The sequence below is a fragment of the Cervus canadensis genome, chromosome 7 (assembly GCF_019320065.1).
Source record: "Cervus canadensis isolate Bull #8, Minnesota chromosome 7, ASM1932006v1, whole genome shotgun sequence".
NCBI lineage: Eukaryota > Metazoa > Chordata > Mammalia > Artiodactyla > Cervidae > Cervus > Cervus canadensis.
In genome coordinates this window covers 60,995,757-61,014,491 of record NC_057392.1, presented here as the reverse complement: position 1 = coordinate 61,014,491, position 18,735 = coordinate 60,995,757, and the positions used below count along the sequence as shown (strand labels likewise).

Genomic DNA, 18,735 nt, shown 5'->3' with positions numbered 1-18,735 from the left:
AGACCCAGCCCGCGCCGGAGGCCGTCCGAGTCCGACTTGTTTCCGTGCGGAGTGGTGGAGCAGCCAGTTAGTGAATGATGGATTGCCTACGAGAGGGAGGCTAGTTTTCACGGTAGCTGATGGCTAAAGCATGACACTGTGCCATCTCTGTGAAACTCGCGATTTGTAGGGTCATCGGTTCGCTGGAACACCCAGACCCTGATCGTGCGTACAGTGTTTCCTTCTAAAAAGCACTCGCCAATTTAAAACCAGGTCCCGAGTGCCCCTCTTGTTAATCCCCTCTGCCATTAAGTCCGATTAAATCCTCTCTTTTTAAAAATCTCTTCTCTTTCCTCCTTTCTTCCTTCCCTTCCTTCCTTCTTTTTCTTCTTTCTTTTCCTCCCTCCCTCCCTCCATCTGAGTCGTTCTTGCTGAATGCAGCCTAGTCTGGTAGTGGGGGTGGAATATCCCCCCTCCGCATCTCCCCAGTAGGGCTTTCTGCTTGTAGAGTTGGAGAGCTCATTTGGCCCCAAAGCACTTTTGAACAGTGAAGTTTCCAATTCAGAGGCACCTATGAACGCCCCTAAATCAGTGCACACGGATTCCCCACCCCCGTCAGAAAGCCGGTCCTGTAACTTAGAGTCGTTTTTGTGGTGTGTGCTTGCTCCAACGAGAGGGGAGCTGACTAGTCAACTTAGTTTGTGGATGCAGAAAGGTTATTTTGCTTTTTTTTTTTTTAAAGCAGTGTCCCAGTTGAAGGCAACTGGTTCTTGATTCCCTCACCTACTAAGGCAGTTAGTCACTTTCCCTTCATCATCACCCACTCCACATTTTTTAGTCATAGGCTGAAGTCTCCCCGCATGTCAGATAGAATGGATTGCATTACAGCTTTTTAGACAACTTTTGGAGGCTTACCTACAAAACTGTCCTCCTATCCTTAACCAGAGAAAGTGAGACCACCTGAGAGATTTTAAACTTCCTTTTGACTGGGATTGAATAGACTCAGTTGATAAAATGTGTAAGGTTTAACTCACCTTTAGACACCTCAGGGTACTCAACTGATGCCTTCCTAGCTACAGACACATTCAGTCCCAAACCCCTCCCTTGGTGGAAAAAGGACAAGCAGTTCAGATTCTTCTTTCAGTTCATTATCATAATGAAAATATATCAAAGGAAAATAGCTTTCAGCAGGTTGGGACCTCCTTTATAAATTTTGACATTCAAAAAAATATGACAAGGGAAGTAGGAAGAGATCATTCCTTTATTTCAATGGATTACTTTTGTAGTACAAAGTTATGAAACCCTGGAATAAACATTCTACATTTGCCCTCTCCCACTTCACCTTAGTTGGAGGAGGTGTTTCTACTATTGACTTTCAGTTTTGCATAATGCCCCACACATACACCTTTACCCTGGTGAGGAAAGTAACACTTCTCAGCCTATTTTATTAAAGGTCGCTCTTGATTTATACTCTCCACTTGCTTGCTTCACCAAAATACACTTATACAGGCACATTTTTCTTGATTCAGAGCATGCAGAAATGTACATAACTTTTTAGTATTGCCTTGACTTTCATTCCTTTCAAACTGATATTAAGGTGTTCATCCTGAGACATAAAATGAATTTTTGAGAAACAGCCATGTGGAATACTGTTTAATTTTCTGTTTTATTGTTTGTGTTTTTCAAGTTTTGCAGGAAAGGCTTTAATTAGTGTCTAAGTAATAGTCCCCAAGAATTCCTTATTAGATTATTTCAGACCAGTTGTAAACAAATAACATTACAGTTTCCAAAAGGGAAAGTAGAAGCTAAGATCAGTTCTGTCAAGAGATTCATTTGAGTATTCATCTTTTATTTTGAATGGTTTGTAGGAAGAAAGGGAGAACTGAATGAAGCAGGGGGCAAGAGAACCCAATGAAAACTTGTTTTTAAGACTAAAGCCATTTCCCCAGACTATTGTCTTGCCACAAGTGACAATACACAGAAGTCATGAAAGTGGATTACTGTCACTTTGGACTATTGGAGGCCCAGAGAGCCCTGGCATTAATTCCTATAGAAAGGTAGAGGAATCTAGCCATCTTCTCCTGCGGCACCCTCATTGCCTTAGGGTTCAGGGCTCAAAGTTGATACAGACCTCAGCTGAGTCTAGGTGGCAGGGCTCCCCCTGTGAGGGGAAGCAGATGTCCTCTGTGGAACTGAGGGGGAAGCAGGGTGGTTATAAGAACCCTGAGGGCATGGGGCACTGCAGCAGGAAGGCTGTGGCCAAGAGTCCCCTTGCAGTATAGCAATCCATGAGTCAAAGCTAACTAACAGTAAATGAAAGAGAGCCAAGAGTAGGACCCTTCAGGTGCTAAAGACTAACCTCTAGTTTGTTCTAGTCCTCCCCCTGGGATCCCATCCTAGGTTTTCTGTGATTGGAGATCTACCTAGAGAAGAGGGGAAGCATAGTAGGAAAACATGCCTAACCCCTGTCCAACATGCATGCACGGGTGGAGCTTGCAGAGATCAGCAGACACATCTCAAGTCCTCAGTGATCTGTGTGTCTGGCTTGTGCAGTTATGCATGGCCAACAGGGGGTGGGGGTTGGCGGGGAGGAAAGCCTGGTTTCCCCCCCCCCCCCAGTCACTCTGTCTGGGGCTGATGTGTTTCCTCTTCCTCCAGCCCTCCACCTCACCCCATCAGAACTAAACAGAATTCAAACTCCATTGCCTTTGCCTGCACTGAGCCTAAAAACTCAGGATTTGATAAGGTTACTGCACCATTGATACAATTGCAGATTTTTTTTTAAAGCTTCCTCAAAGAGACAGATGTTTGGGCTGATTAAGAATCGAGGAGGAAACCTGCAGCTGCACCAAGGAATAATCTATTGGACAAATATTTTAATAAAAAATATGAAGAGATCAGCCCGACCTTGCAAGGTCTTCTGCTTTAAAAAAAATCTTTATCAAACCCCTATTCTATGGCTTCAATAAACAGAACCCATTACCTCACGGCATCTTTTGTTGGCCCCATACAAGAGAGAACAAAATGGTTATTCAGGGGAACGCTTTCGATTTTTATTGTGGGTAGCCTGCACAAAGAGCCGTGTTATTGTATTTAAAAGAACCATCTGTAGCAGAAACAATGGCATCAAATTATCTTTGAATACCCACTGAAAAAACATAAAGCTTTTTTTTTTATTCTTCTTCTGTACGGTGGGGGGATAGAGCAGTGTTAGGATAACTGACTTTTTTGTTGTTCTCTGGGTGCATTCTTCTCGCTCCCCCTCTCTCTCCCCCTCACCCTCTCTCTCCTCTCTCTCTCCCTCTCCCTCTCTCTCTCTTTTAAAAAATCAGCCATTTGGGGTTTTAAGCCATAAACGATTTTTCTTGTTGCAGGGGATTGCAGTGGCAAAGCTAGGCTAGGTCTTGGAGGCTGGTGTAAGGCGAAGCGGGTGAAGGCAGGAGGCTGATGGAGAGACTGGGGGGAAGAAAAGCCGAAATGGATTCATGGTGCCTTGGATGGAGGACGAGAGGGGAATTGCAAGCTCCTTCAACTCGTTCTGTCCGGTGAGAAGTGATCAAGCTTGGGCTGACAAGAGGCTCAGGGAGCCCTCACGTTCTTTTGCTTTTTTACCTGCCAATCAAACTGCTACAAGACAACACCCTGATCTGGCATGGACATGTAAGTAGCTTGCAACCCAACTTTGACATTCACTGCTAGCTGACTCCTCTCCGCCCACCCCACCCCCCCAACTCACTCTTCCTCTCATTCTATTTTTTTTTTTTTTCTTTTGACCTTTAAGAGATCTGGAAATACACTCTGTGTGGCAGTCATTTTACACAGATTTAAGTCTGAAAGCGTTAACTTTTGGAATTAAACACTAATTTTGATTTCTTTAACAAATGCAGAAATGAAATGACATTATTTTATTCTCTTCTGAGCAGTTTTAGCACTGAACATGATCAGTTGCCTTGCCTGGTGTGTTTCCTTTTCTATGAAAATGAAGAAATCTGTGAGCCCCCAGAGAGAAATGCAGAAATGAAAAATTCAGGCTTCCATTTCAAAAAGACTAAATTCTAACATTTCATCTCTACAAAGAACCTTCTCCATGCCTAGATTACACAGAGTAGACAGAGTGGTTCGAGTCAAAAGGTATATATATCATTAAGGGGCTGCTCCTGTTTTATCTGGCATCTTACTATTTTGATGGTGGCTGAGGGGAAGGGTGTGAAAAGAGAAGGAAAGGGACATGGCGACACCTTGTTCTTTATGAGAGATTGACACTGAGGAGGCTAGAAAAGCAAGAGGGCAGGATAAGCCGGAAATATTACCTGAGAGAAGGAATTACAGAGCATGGCGAAGCTGGAAGCTAGGAGGGCTTCTGTGGGAAGTTGTGCGAAGGGGTGATAGGGCTTGCTCTCTGGTGCCCTCTAACGGCAACTTAAACCAACGTTTTACTTTCTCAATTCTACACTGAGAAAAGCAGCTGGGTTTTTGTCGTTACTGTTGGTGGGTTCCCCCCCTCCCCCGCAGACTTAGAAACTATAGACTATTTGTGTAGTAAATTAATTGTTTTCATCCCGGAAACTTATGTACGTGCCTTAAAATTACCAATATATTCTCCTCAAACATTCGTTCTCTTCCAAAATTTTGTTAAGAGTAATAGAAAAGGAGAGGCTAATGGCAAACGGACTTATGGAGGGTGGCCCATGCCCAATTAGTAATTCGGGGGAAAAGATTTCTTTCCCACCTGAACAACATTCCGACTCTCTTACTACACTGGAGAGATGCATCGGGCTGGGGTGAGGAGGGAAGATTTGGAAATTGCAGATTCTGACACAGGTTCATTATAATACAATTTTAAGGGGGCTCTTAGGAACCTCTGTTATTTCGACATGCGGTGGTAAGGGGACTTTCCTTCCCGCCTCCTTTTTCTTTTTCTTCTTTCTTTCGTTCCTTTTTTTCCTTTTTTTTTTTTTTTAATTTGGTAGATAAAGGTTAATCTTGGGCTGAATGATAGAACTATGATTGACAAGAGAAAAGGTGTTGAGGGCAGGTCGCGCTGTCTTATTTACAGCCCACTGCTTGCTGTAGAGTCTTTGTTAGGACTGGAAAGCTAATTTAGTGCTGATCAAAAGCACCACAGAGTTAAAGGACTGGTAATGACTGCTAATTTCATTTCAGCCTCATGCATCCCCAACTGCTGTAATTAAAGACACGCTATTTAAATACAGGTGAAGGGTTTTTTTTTTTTTTTTTTAAGTTAGGGTGGGGGTGGGTGGATTACAATTTTATTTAGATTTCATCTTACACTTGGGCGTTATGTAGTCCAACATCAAAAAAAATTTTTAGAGTCGCTTCATGTCATTTATACCTGGCTTTGCAGAATAGGCAACGTGAAATGTGTCAATCACATAAAAGTCCCTATTTAAAGAAAGAAAATGGGTAAAAAAGGATGCAGAGGAGTAACTGTTTTGGGGGATTTAAATATTTGGGTCTCTTTTTTCCCCCTTCAAATTAATAGAAGGGTCTTCGAAATAGCTGAAGTATTTGAAACTTGGGGCAGGGTGAACGGGCCAAAGGGATCAGTGTCAGCTTTTTAAGTACTTCTAAAAAGATCATGTGAACAGATGGAAAAATATATTTTTAATTAAATAATTTCCCTCACACTGTAGCTGCAGTGTTGGCTCAGAAACCATGTAATTCCCCCACCGATAGGAGTCTCTTTATATAGAACATCAAAGGATAAAAAGCTCTACATTTTCGTAGTTGGTTAAAATTGATAACCCCCCCCGCCACACACACACACATACACATACACACACCCACGCACGCACACACACACACCCCAAAAAAGAATTTAGCCTTTAATCTCTTTTTATCCACGAAGACTAAAGCTCTGTACTCGACCCCGTGAGCGGCTCTCGCCTTCAGGGGCTAGAACCCGGCTCAGATGTGAAGCGGCGCTGAGCCGCCGCCCAGGTTCGAGCCCAGCGCCCCCTGTTGGACACAGTCGGAGCTGCGCAGCGCCAGTCCTGGAAATCGCTAGAACCTTGCTCTGGGGTTAAAGATAACACGCTTTATTACCGTCCAAAAAGGAGATGGGACCAGGAAACAAGTTCTTGTATCTTTGGAAGATAATATAAGTTTAATTAAAAAAAAAACTAAAAGGAGATAACACAATTTTAATTCAATAAAAAATAAAGACCAATCTATTCTCCCTCCTTACATCCCGGCAGCCACATCCTATACCCGTTTGGATTTGGAACTCTCTTTAAAGATTCAGTGAGAGTGAAACAGGTACAGAAGCATGATTTTAAAGAGAGAGAGAGCGAAAGAGGATTTTCCTCTGTAGCAGTGGAGAACCAACCACAAGTTACTTCTCCCGTTCTGTACACATTTCAAAAAAAAAAAAAAGAAACCGAAGACGCTGTTGCGTGCTCTATTGACGTTGTCAACAGCATCTTGTTGCCCTAAGAGGTTCTTCACATGTAGTAACAGAGTGTCTGACTAAACGAAATAACTTGCTCCTTTAAAAATTTATTTTCAGAGTGTAATTAAAAGGCCAGTCTCTTCTTTTAATGTTTCCATCCCCCCAGACCAATCTTGATCAAACTTTTCCTTTTCCGGCTAGCGCTTAAATTCCAGGTATTCTTTAAGAAACAGGTGCCTGATACCTCTCTCTCTCTCTCTCTTCACCCCTCCTCGCCCCCCCCCCCCACCTCGAGCTGTAGGATTCCAGGAAAGCTATGCCGACGGTAAAGAGTATTTTCTTTTGAAATTCAGCATTTTCATTGACTAGGAATCCAAATCATCCTAGGGGAAGAGGAGTATTTTTTTACACTTTCAAAAACTACCTGTCTACATAAGAAAGAGCTTTGACTTTTTCTTTGGTTTGGGAGTGAGGGCAAAGGTACACTTTGAAATCTTTCAGAAAGATAACTATAAAAATGACACATCCTCTGAATTTAAAACAGTGGGGAAACATGGGTTTGTTTAGGTGTTTAAGATCAAACTGAAACGATGTGTGTGCTAAATGAACACACATGATCTCAGCAAGGTGTTTAGTGATATGGTTCTTGAGGACTGTATTATAATTCTAACTTTTAGATAAAAACCATAAGAAGTTCAAGGCTTGCTTGTTTGCTTTAAGTTTGCCTATTGAAGGAAACTAGCTTAATTTTCATAATAGAATTACTTTTTAAAATATTTAATACTGTGGCTACACAAGTTGTTTTTAACATTGATCTTACCTTTGTTCTTCTCACCTCCCACAATCAGCAGATCTGAGATTGTGTTTTCAGGGAAATTGCTGTTCGGTGAGATGAGAGATGTTTTCTCTCCCTGATTCCAGAATCAAATCTTGGTTTATGTTTCTCAATGAGTTCGGAAACCGTGGCAGAAAGAGATGCAAGGCTTTTATTCAGTTTTTACCTGGAATTCTATGGAAATGACAGGCAAGCAGCCTTTTCCCTGCCCCCCACCCCGACACTTTGCTTCACTGAAAGACTGGTCCCCATTACAGAAATACTAGGTCTGGGCAAACTTTGGTGCCAACCTTGTTAAGGTGACAAACTGTGCCCTGACTGCCGCGGTCCAAGGCTGCCTAAGGCGTAGGGAGGCCAAACCAGCAGAATCTTGGAGGTGACCAGCTAAAGGGGCTAGATATATGCTTGCTGTTCAGAAGTGATGTAGAATTTGCAAAAGCAGAGGCCGAGATTTCACACACACCCAAACTACCCCCACTCACCCCCCCTGCGCCCCCCCCCCACTCCTGCCCCATGGGGGTCCCAACCTACTGGGAGAAGTCTAGGGAAGGAGCTGCACCTGGCTGAGAGGGCCAGTGAGCACCCAAATTCCCAGGACCCAGGGAGAAAGCACAGCCCCAAGTTTAGGAAAAAGAACTGAACAAGTGGGTGGCCTAGGCCTGGGAATACCACCCAGCTCTCCCAGCACAGTGTCATTGCTGTGGCTTCAGGCAGCCTCAGCCCCTGCAGGAATCTCACGCCCCACGCTGGCAAGCAGGAAAGCAGCCTCGCATCTTTGGGGCCTGGGGAGGGGGCAGCGGGCGGCTGACTCCTCAGTAGCAGGCAAAGCCGCAACTCTGGCAACCCGCTGCGTTTTCTCTGCGGGAGCTAAGTGCCCTTTAGGGGCGGGGCGGGCATTTTTGGTCTCTTGTCCCAGGGTCCAGGCCAGAGCCCGCGTCTGTTGCCTGGGCCCCCTGCTTTGTAAGTAGTCAATCTTGTCCGTTTCTGAGGGCGACCCAGGAGGATGGGCTGGCCTAGCTTTGGGCCCACCGGGTGCCAAGTCCTCAGACCCCTCTCCCCTCCATCCCTCACACCTTTCCTGGTGAATATAAATCCTCCTTCTGAAAGCCAGTATATGAGGCTCGGAGTTTGGTAGCTATTTGGGAGTGTAGAAAATGATTATTAAAACTGAGATTATAAGGATGAACCCTCATTTATTATTGTTTGCTCTTTTACTTTGTCTTTAAACTTTGAGGATCTTTAAGTTCACTTGATCCAACCCTGAGACAGACAGGGAACCAGGGAGAAAGTACAGCCTGGCTTGGGCAGGAGCTGGGGTGTAGACAGATCCTCACCTCTCCACCACTCAGTGGGCAGATAAATGCTGCCAGACTTTGGGTCCTAATCCAGGGCCCAGCTGCTATGTGGGTTGCTGAAGGGTGTTGAAACTATAAGTACAACTTGACACCATTGAGCCCACAGTGCTTGTCAATAATCTGTGAATTAGGTGCAGAGATTGTCACCGTAGATCATAACAGTTTCTGAAGGACTCATTACAGCCTATCGTGTCAATGATCTTCAAATTAAGGAGGGGGGTGGAGCGGGAAGCAAAAGGAGTAAGGAGAGCCTGCAAAAAGGAAAGAAGTGTGGGAGGGGAGATAAAAGTCAGAGTCCTAGCTCCGAAGGAGCCTTTAAAGATTATCAGGCTAGCGATCTGAGAATTCCGTTGGGATGGATTTGGAAGCCCAACTTCATCTGAGCCTAAGCCAGGTCTGGAAGCAGGGGCGCTAGGGTTTGAGCAGAAGTGGGCCCCTGGGAAGGCAGACTCTTCAGACATTTCTTCTGAGAGCAGAAGAGCTTTGGGGAGAGTGCTCCAGATGTAGAGGGGAGGCCTTGAGGATGCTAGTCCCTCCAGTATGGGCGTATACTTTGATTTACAGTACTTTCCGGGGCTAGACGTTACTGCAAATCTTGGAGAAAAAGTAGGTAACAGTTTTGTTTAGAGCTGATGGTGGTTGTACGGTATGTGTTTGTTTTTTCCAGTGGTTTGCTTTCAGTGTATTTTCATGGAAACCCGTGAAAGGCTTAATTCCTTTTCCTTTGATAGTACTCCTGTCCCTTACACACACCCTAATTAAGCAGATCTTTCTTCCCCCAACTTGCTTTTTGGTGTGTCAGACACCTCTGCCTTGTGAGGTTGTTGAGTTGTCACTCTTGGGGAATTTGTATTACGCCTGATTGTACTTCTGGAAAGGGGATTTTGCAGGTAACACAGGAGCAGTATGCACCATGAACTCTCCAGAAGGAAGGAAATTAAACCCCACTTCTATAGCTTGGAAGGGACCAGGCTAAGGGATAGATGTGCTCTCTGCTTGGTGGGCTGCCAGTGCAGGCTGTGAGGAGCTCAGCCCACACTTTGGTGTCATTTATGTGTCATTTAATATGGCCTAGAGAAACTTTAAGGAGGACTTAGATTTGTTCTTCACACAAAAGTTGTGATCATAGTCAACTGAAATAATTACATTTGGAGAATTTGAGACAATCATCTTTTTCCTAAAATGGGGGCAACAATCTTAGTCACTAGAAAATTAAGATTCTAAGGAAACCCTATTCCTTTGGTATGATTAATTGCGTGAGATAGTATGGTCAATCAAGGAGATCAGGGAGTATTTAGACTCACGAGCAATGATTTAGAGGTGGGAAAAGGCCCATGTGTTTTTTGGGCCATTTGCAGTTAGTTCTTGGTGATCTATATGCTGATTTTTATTTTTCATTTGCTTCTCCTAAATTTAATATCAAAATCAGAGGTTCATTTTTTTTTTCAGTGCAAATGAAAACCACTGGTGGCAGCTGTTTACTTATTTTTAATTAAACTTTTTATTTTGTATTAGAATATAGCAATTTACAATGTCGTAATAGTGTCAGGTGGATAGAAAAGGGATTCAGCCACACACATACGTGTATCCATTCTCCCCCAGAATGGCAGCCTTTAAATTTTCAGTTTGTCTTTTTAAAAAGAGAATTTCTATTTAAATAATTAGATTATTTAATGGCCACACTGAATTTTTCCGTGGACAATAGCTGCAGTACAGAGACTGAATCCTATGTTAAAATTATGTGATAATTCAGGAATAGAAATGAATTCTAAAATCGTGTTAAATATTTTCAGAAAACATTTAAGCTGGAATATATAAGGATGTGTGTGTGTGTATATATATATATGTGTATATATAAAATACTATAAGCAATATGGTTATTATTATATACAACCCTAAAGACATACACCAGTGATTATATATAACTCTGTTGCTGTAATTTGAAAGGGGAGATATATTTAGTTTTATAACTATTGAGTTCTTTTTAAAATGTATTTATTTCATCAGTGGGAATTAGATGAAAGAAATGTGTATAAAAAGGAACTGAATGCAGAGTAGCCCTGCATTCCTTAGGTTTCAAGGGTCCTTACAGCTCTTGAGTGAAATTATTTGGTGAAATTGGGTCTGGACTGAAATAGCATTTGTTATCCCCTTATTCATTTGTTATGTGTAATACCACTTCTGAAAATTAAATGCAAGGTGCTGAAGGGACAGACAAGAAGAAAAAAATATGATCAAGCAATTTAAAATTGTCACTCTATCATGCATCCACATGCATATCTATGCCTTGGTAAATAAAAAGGGATAGAGGTATATGCTAGTCCTTTGTATCAGGTAGAATTTTCCGTTTCTGTTGCTGTCAGTAATCCTTCACACTTCCAAAAGCTGACAAGTTTGGCAATAGGAAGAAAATGGGGGAAATACAAGTGAAAGTTTCTATCATTTTGAAAATTGCTTTATAAAAATTGAAGTATCCCCCTTGGATTTCCTTCCTGTGAGGGACCCTTCACAACCTAAAGCAAATGAAGTTTGGTAACAGGACAATTCTATTCTAATTTTTGCTCTTCCTTTCAGTATTCTAACTTTTTCCAGACTATTTTGTATTGATGTTCTGGGGAAATACATGGTGCTTTTTTTAAGGAAAAAAAATCCTCTAATACGTTTCTTTCTTTACCTTTATTTACCTATGTTTGTTTCATAAATCTTGGAGAGTCAAGTGTTGATCATTTTGAAAGTCTTGTGACATGATCCAGTTTGGAGTGACTGAGGTTTTTTACAGTTTGGAAGGGGGAAGGAAGCATTTTAAAAATTGACATACCAGTTTCTTTATAATTCTGTATTCTTTTTTCTTGTGTTGGGAGCTAAATGTCAATAAAATCTCATCTTACCAGATTGCACCAACATTGTCCCAAACACTGAAAATCTTCCTTTATTTTTGGCTTTTAAAGTCAGGAACTTTCCTTGGGTTGCCGTACTTCTCTTTTTAGTTGTATTCGCTTCTTACTTCCCACACTGCTGGTATGATCTCTTTCACTGCAGTATGATCACTGCTATGGTCACTTTCCCTGGAGCTGGTTGGAAGGTTAGGATTCGAAGGAAACATGATTTAAAAGAGGAAGAAGAAGAAGGAAAAAAAACCCTTCATTTGGCCAAATCTAGCTCCTAATATATTTAACCAGTTCCAGAATTAGAAATCCTTTCTGTACATTTTCTTCTATTTTTCTCTCTTTTTTTCCCTTACGTAATGAAATTAAAACTTTTGGAACCCGCAGTTGACATTTTTCAGAAAATTGAGTTATCAAGGCAGTAATTATTTCACGGGGAGATAAAACTCTCATAGCCCTAACTGTCAAATAGGGCCCTTTTCAGATTTTAATTACAAAATAAAATTAGTCTGCTCTTCCTCGGAATGGTTTGTGAGTGGTTAAACAGAGCTTTCCCCCCAATACTGGTGGTCGTCAAACTCTGCTAATTAGCAATGCTGAGAAATTCCAGTTAACAAGGACATTCTCCAAGACTCTGCAGGTTCCCTGCCGTTTGCCTTCATTTCCATAAGAAGATTAAGAGAGGAGGGGAACACACTCAAATGCAGATGCAGAAAAGAAGCGTTTTTTAACAAGCATCATAATAGTAAGATGCCTGGCTAGTTCTCACCTAATTACTGCAAGTTAAACCTCTATTTGCCACTAAGGAGAAAAAATAAGTCTACAGTCCCCCATCTCCACAAAATTGTTAGTTGGCTTCAGATATAACACTTGAGGAGGGATGCGGGAGTTCAGGAGGGAAATATGAATGCAAAAGGTTTTTAAAATAAAACTGAGTTACACTTAATCAGTTAAGGATTTGAAGTTGGGGCCTATAATAAAACAAAATCGAATCAAAATATCCTGGGCATTAAGAATTCTTAATTTCTAAGCTTACTTTGAAAGTGTGCAGCTTTTTGCTGCCCAAGGAAGGGAAATGTTACACTATCTTTAGATTAAGCACTTTCAAATTTTCATAAACTGTGCCAGTGGCAACATTTTAAATTCTCAGAGGATGAAGCACCCTCTCTTCCAAGTCTTATTTTGATTCCTCAGTAGTCAATGGTGTATTGTTATTAGTACTGTAGCCGTCTGTTAGAAGCCTAAAGCCGGGCTGCTTCTGTCATCTATTATGATTGTTATAGTTATTATTATATTTAGGGCCCAGTGATGGTGCTGGATTGAAATAGAGTGGCCGGTGATCTGATTTTTTTAATGCATATGTTCTAAAAAATTTAATGAGAAAATTGTTTCTGCTATCACCATCTTCTTTAATCTTATTTTCATAGCACATTATTATGCATAAACGCCAGCCACAGTTAGTTTATTGCCTTGATAAGTACAGCAGGCTTAATTAAAATAAAGCTGTAAATAAATGCAACCAATGATAACACAATTGTAATGTATTTCCATAGCTTATTTATATGATAAAAGCAATTAACAAAAGACCTAGCCAGCCCCTTTAACCTCTTAAATGCATTATTATAGAGTTCAGGCACAAACACATGCATCTGAGAATGTATAAAAGCTTTTATATATCATACCAAGGAAAAATCTGTGCCTCTTACTACTACCCTTGAGAGAGATTAATAACATTTGCTTCTATAACCATCCATTATTAGTATTTATTTTAATACATATACACCATTATCCACATCAACCCCTTGTATTTTTTTTCTTCAAACTTAATTATCCATAACCTTTTTTTTTTGGTTTTCCGATAATGCTATTAAGCGCAGACCAATGCATACACAATCATAAAGTGAATGCTTGGTCTGCCCTTCATGGCGTCTGGACAATCACAATTCATTCATATGTTGAATCTCATAATTTGTACCTATTTTTTCCCATGGTTTAACCTCCCACTTATCTCGAGGTTATATGTACATTTCTAAGTTAAGCAAATTAAATCCGATTCTTGTGATTTGGTTCCATAGCTTCTACAACATGTTAACTTTTCTTTTGTTTAGATTACATGTAATTAGTTTGCTCTCACTCCCATCCCCCTCATTTTTTTTTTCTTTATTTCCAAACACCTTATTTTAAAGGTAAAAGCAATAGTCTTGGGAAAGCGAATCCACCAGTAGGGGGCGCACCAGCCACATCCCTGAAACCAGACGCGCTGAAAAGCCGGTGGCCGCCTCCTGTTATCCAGATCCTCTCAACCTTTTCTCTTTCCTAACTCCAGGTCCCTGTTTAGCTTAATATTACACCTCGAATAAACAGAAGACACTGCTTTATTTTGAAGAGTAAGTGTGTAAGTTTTCGAACTAGCATCATCCTTCCCGGATTCCTGATAACTAAAACTAATCGTAACTTAAGTGCTAATAAGAGAAAATGCAGGGGTAGGAGAGGCTGATTGGAAATAATAATTTACTAAGAAAAGTCTGCAACTTTTCCACAACTTTTCTGGGTTTCCAGTGAGCAAACTTATCTTGAGTTTGACTAGAACAGAAAAGCCTCGGAAGGCAGGGATCGGAGAAGCTGAAGCGGGGGGCGGGGGTGGGGGGTAGGTTATGGGAAGAAGGTTAGTAAGGAACAAAACAATGCACAGTTTTGTAAAGATAATAAATGGAACGTGGCCGACAGATACTATTCAGTACATTTTCTTTGGGTGAGTAAGGGTAGATCAGGGGAGGAGGGAGGCGGAGAGAGTGTTACAGAAGAAAGAAAATAAGTAACCCTGATGGTTTAAGCCCTTTATAAAAAAGAAACGGCATCAGGTTTTTTTTTTTTTTTTTTCACCTCCTCCCCCCCCCACACAACCCCCCCCCCCACCCCGCTTTGTAGTCAAGTGCATTTTAGCCACAAAGATCCCAACAAGAGAGTGGAAGGAAACTTAGACGGGGCTTTGTTTGACTCCGTGTAGCGACAACAAGAGAAACAAAACTACCTATTTGTAACGGACGTGCTGCCATTGCTCTGCGCATTGAGCGCCTACCTATTGAAATCTTTACGTCGGGACAATGGGAGAGCGGCTAAAATTACCCTCTTGGGTCCTGGGAGGGCAGGATTCCTGAGCCCCTACTCCCGCCTCCATCCCATCCTCCTCCAGCCCGGGCCTGGCCGGGTTCGCTCCCTTCTCCAGCCCAGGTCGCCTTCCTCTTGCCTGGCCTGGCCTGCACCTGTGCCTGGAGAGCACCGCCCCCGCCTCCCAGGCCGGGAACCCCATTCGAGGGCAGCCCAGACCCAGGCTGCCGGGGCGATGCGGCCACCGCGGTAGAAGTCAGTGGGGGAAATGCCAGGGCTGGTTCTGCTGGAGTCCTGGGAACTCTGCGTGGGAGGGAGTTTGTGAGTGCGGCTCAAAAGCCACCTCCAAGCAGTGCCCGGGGATGCCAGGAAGTTGTGACTACCCTCCCCCATAGCCCGCACTTCTCTGGGCCCTTCTGTTGATCTTTTTCTCCCCCCCAGCCCCCCCTTTGGAACCCCGCTCCACTGAGATCCCCCCTTGGGGCGGGGGTGGGGTGGGGGCGGGGAGCGCAGGAGAGTGGGGAGAGAGGACGAGCGTCCCCTTTTGCACGGACTGAGTGGAGGAAGATGGGTGGGAGCTGTGGCTGGGGTGAGGGCCAAGCTGTGGTTTCCTGCCCCGCGGGCTGAGCTGGGCCGGGAAGAGGGTGGATTCGGCTGCTCACCCAGGCCCGGTCTGACCTCAGCTCTGGAGGCAGCCGTACAGTCGGGGCAGGCTTTATTTAAAAAAAAAAAAAAAAAGAGCACATTACGTGGAAGCAAGAAGGTTTTGAGGACAGAACTTGTCGGGACAGTGTGAGAAGGGGGCGAACGAGTGTCCGTACCCGTGGAGCGAGCCGGGCGAGCGGAGAAGCCAGCTTAGGGAGAAGCGCTGGAGCGGCTGGAGTTGGGGGAAGTGTGCGGAGGAGCGGGAGAACAATGACACACCAACTCCAGCAAGGCTGGCTTCCCGAAATACTGGTGGGACAGTCTCACTGAGCCACCTTCTCTGCCCTGCCCCCACCCACATCAGCTTCTCGCGCCCCCCTCCTCATTCCAGCAGCCCGCAGCAAAGGAGTAAATTCAAGATTAAGTTTAAAGAAGAAAATATCGTAGTCTTAGGGCTGTTTACCCACTTCCTCCGAAAAGGCGTGTGGTGTGACCTGTTGCTGCGAGAGGGGATACAAAGGTTTCTCAGTGGCTGGCAGGCAGGCTGTGGGAGCCACCTCCCCCTCCCTCCCCCCCGCCTCCCCAGCGCGGCCGGCGGCGCGGCAGGCCCCGCCCCCTTTCATGCAAAACCCGCCGGCGAGGCTGGGCTCGAGTGGAGGAGCCGCCGCGCGCTGATTGGTCGCTGGAAACCCATTTATTCCCTGACAGCCCCCGTCACATGGATGGTTGTCTATTAACTTGTTCAAAAAAGTATCAGGAGTTGTCAAGGCAGAGAAGAGAGTGTTTGCAAAAGGGGGAAAGTAGTTTGCTGCCTCTTTAAGACTAGGACTGAGAGAAAGAAGAAGAGAGAGAAAGAAAGGGAGAGAAGTTTGAGCCCCAGGCTTAAGCCTTTCCAAAAAATAATAATAACAATCATCGGCGGCGGCTGGATCGGCCAGAAGAGGAGGGAAGCGCTTTTTTGATCCTGATTCCAGTTTGCCTCTCTCTTTCTTTTCTTCCCCCAAATTATTCTTCGCCTGATTTTCCTCGCGGAGCCCTGCGCTCCCGACACCCCCGCCCGCCTCCCCTCCTCCTCTCCCCCCCGCCCGCGGGCCCCCCAAAGTCCCGGCCGGGCCGAGGGTCGGCGGCCGCCGGCGGGCCGGGCCCGCGCACAGCGCCCGCATGTACAACATGATGGAGACGGAGCTGAAGCCGCCGGGCCCGCAGCAAACTTCGGGGGGCGGCGGCGGCGGCGGCGGCGGCAACTCCACCGCGGCGGCGGCAGGCGGCAACCAGAAGAACAGCCCGGACCGCGTCAAGCGGCCCATGAACGCCTTCATGGTGTGGTCCCGCGGGCAGCGGCGCAAGATGGCCCAAGAGAACCCTAAGATGCACAACTCGGAGATCAGCAAGCGCTTGGGCGCCGAGTGGAAACTTTTGTCGGAGACGGAGAAGCGGCCGTTCATCGACGAGGCCAAGCGGCTGCGAGCGCTGCACATGAAGGAGCACCCGGATTATAAATACCGGCCCCGGCGGAAAACCAAGACGCTCATGAAGAAGGATAAGTACACACTGCCGGGAGGGCTTCTCGCCCCGGGCGGCAACAGCATGGCGAGCGGGGTCGGGGTGGGCGCCGGCCTCGGCGCGGGCGTGAACCAGCGCATGGACAGCTACGCGCACATGAACGGCTGGAGCAACGGCAGCTACAGCATGATGCAGGACCAGCTGGGCTACCCGCAGCACCCGGGCCTCAACGCGCACGGCGCCGCTCAGATGCAGCCCATGCACCGCTACGACGTGAGCGCTCTGCAGTACAACTCCATGACCAGCTCGCAGACCTACATGAACGGCTCGCCCACCTACAGCATGTCCTATTCTCAGCAGGGCACCCCCGGCATGGCGCTTGGCTCCATGGGCTCGGTGGTGAAGTCCGAGGCCAGCTCCAGCCCCCCCGTGGTTACCTCTTCTTCCCACTCCAGGGCGCCCTGCCAAGCCGGGGACCTCCGGGACATGATCAGCATGTACCTCCCCGGCGCCGAGGTGCCGGAGCCCGCCGCCCCAAGCAGACTTCACATGTCCCAGCACTACCAGAGCGGCCCGGTGCCCGGCACGGCCATTAACGGCACACTGCCCCTCTCGCACATGTGAGGGCCGGACGGTGAACTTGGAGGGGGCGGGGGAGACATTTGCAAAGAAAAAGAGGGAAATGGAGGAGAGCAAGAAACAGCATGGAGAAAAACCCGGTACGCTAAAAAAATAAAATAAAATCATCCACAGCAAATGACAGCTGCAAAGAAAGCGCCAATCCCATCCACACTCACGCAAAAACCGCGATGCCGGCAAGAAAACTTTTATGAGAGATCCTGGACTTCTTTTGGGGGGACTATTTTTGTACAGAGAAAACCTGGGGTGGGCGAGGTGGGGAGGGTGAGGGAATGGACCTTGTATAGATCTGGAGGAAAGAAAACTACGCAAAACTTTTTAAAAGTTCTAGTGATACGGTAGGAGCTTTGCAGAAAGTTTGCAAAAGTCTTTACCAATAATATTTAGAGCTAGTCTCCAAGCGACGAAAAAAAAATGTTTTAATATTTGCAAGCAACTTTTGTACAGTATTTATCGAGATAAACATGGCAATCAAAATGTCCATTGTTTATAAGCTGAGAATTTGCCAATATTTTTCAAGGAGAGGCTTCTTGCTGAATTTTGATTCTGCAGCTGAAATTTAGGACAGTTGCAAAAGTGCAAAGAAGAAAATTAATCAGATTGGGCATTTTAATTGTTTAAAAATTGTACAAAAGGAAAAAATTAGAATAAGTACTGGCAAAACCATCTCCGTGGTCTCTAAAGGGGCAAAAGTTTTAGATTGTACTAAATTTTTTTAACTTAACTGTTAAAAGCAAAAATGGCCATGCAGGTTGACATCGTTGGTAATTTATAATAGCTTTTTTTGTTTCCCAACTTTCCATTTTGTTCAGATAAAAAACCAACATGAAATTACTGTGTTTGAAATATTTTCTTATGGTTTGTAATATTTCTGTAAATTTATTGTGATATTTTAAGGTTTTCCCACTTTTAGTTTCCGTAGTTGTATTTTAAAGATTCGGCTCTGTATTATTGAATCAGTCTGCCGAGAATCCATGTATATATTTGAACTAATACCATCCTTATAACAGGTACATTTTCAACTTAAGTTTTTACTCCATTATGCACAGTTTGAGATAAATAAATTTTTGAAATATGGACACTGAAATTATGCTTGAGTCTTTCATTTATTTGGATAACATTGTGATTATAACCCAGCTCCTCGGGGAATAGACTGTGCTCAGCCAAGAAAGCAGAGTACCTGAGACCTTGGTATTCTAGTCCAGTAGCATGAGCAAATGTTAACAGCAACAAATAAATGGCTGGATGATTAATTGAATAAGTACTCTCGAAAAAATGGAAATGCTTATGTCATTTCCAAAACAGAAACTAGGGACATATATTGTAAATCCACCCCCTCCTTTTCTAAGCAGCATGAATAAGCATGATGGGGAC

The 18,735-nt window shown here is 44.4% G+C and overlaps 1 protein-coding gene and 1 long non-coding RNA gene across 4 annotated transcripts in view; both read left to right on the top strand.

Moving 5' to 3' along the window:
* LOC122444891 overlaps positions 1-18,735 on the top strand; it is a 131,606-nt gene that overhangs the window by 83,759 nt on the left and 29,112 nt on the right. For all 3 annotated transcript variants that reach the window (XR_006270379.1, XR_006270377.1, XR_006270378.1), the window contains exon 3: positions 3,354-3,639. This is a non-coding gene — a long non-coding RNA (uncharacterized LOC122444891). The remainder of the gene's footprint in view (positions 1-3,353; positions 3,640-18,735) is intronic.
* SOX2 (SRY-box transcription factor 2) lies at positions 15,941-18,448 on the top strand. The gene has a single exon (XM_043473638.1). It carries the CDS (start codon positions 16,381-16,383, stop codon positions 17,344-17,346), a length of 966 nt encoding a protein of 321 aa, XP_043329573.1. The 5' UTR covers positions 15,941-16,380; the 3' UTR covers positions 17,347-18,448.

Coding starts and splice junctions, on each gene's coding strand:
- SOX2 (XM_043473638.1), top strand. CDS start 16,381: ATGTACAACATGATGGAGACGGAGCTGAAGCCGCCGGGCCCGCAGCAA.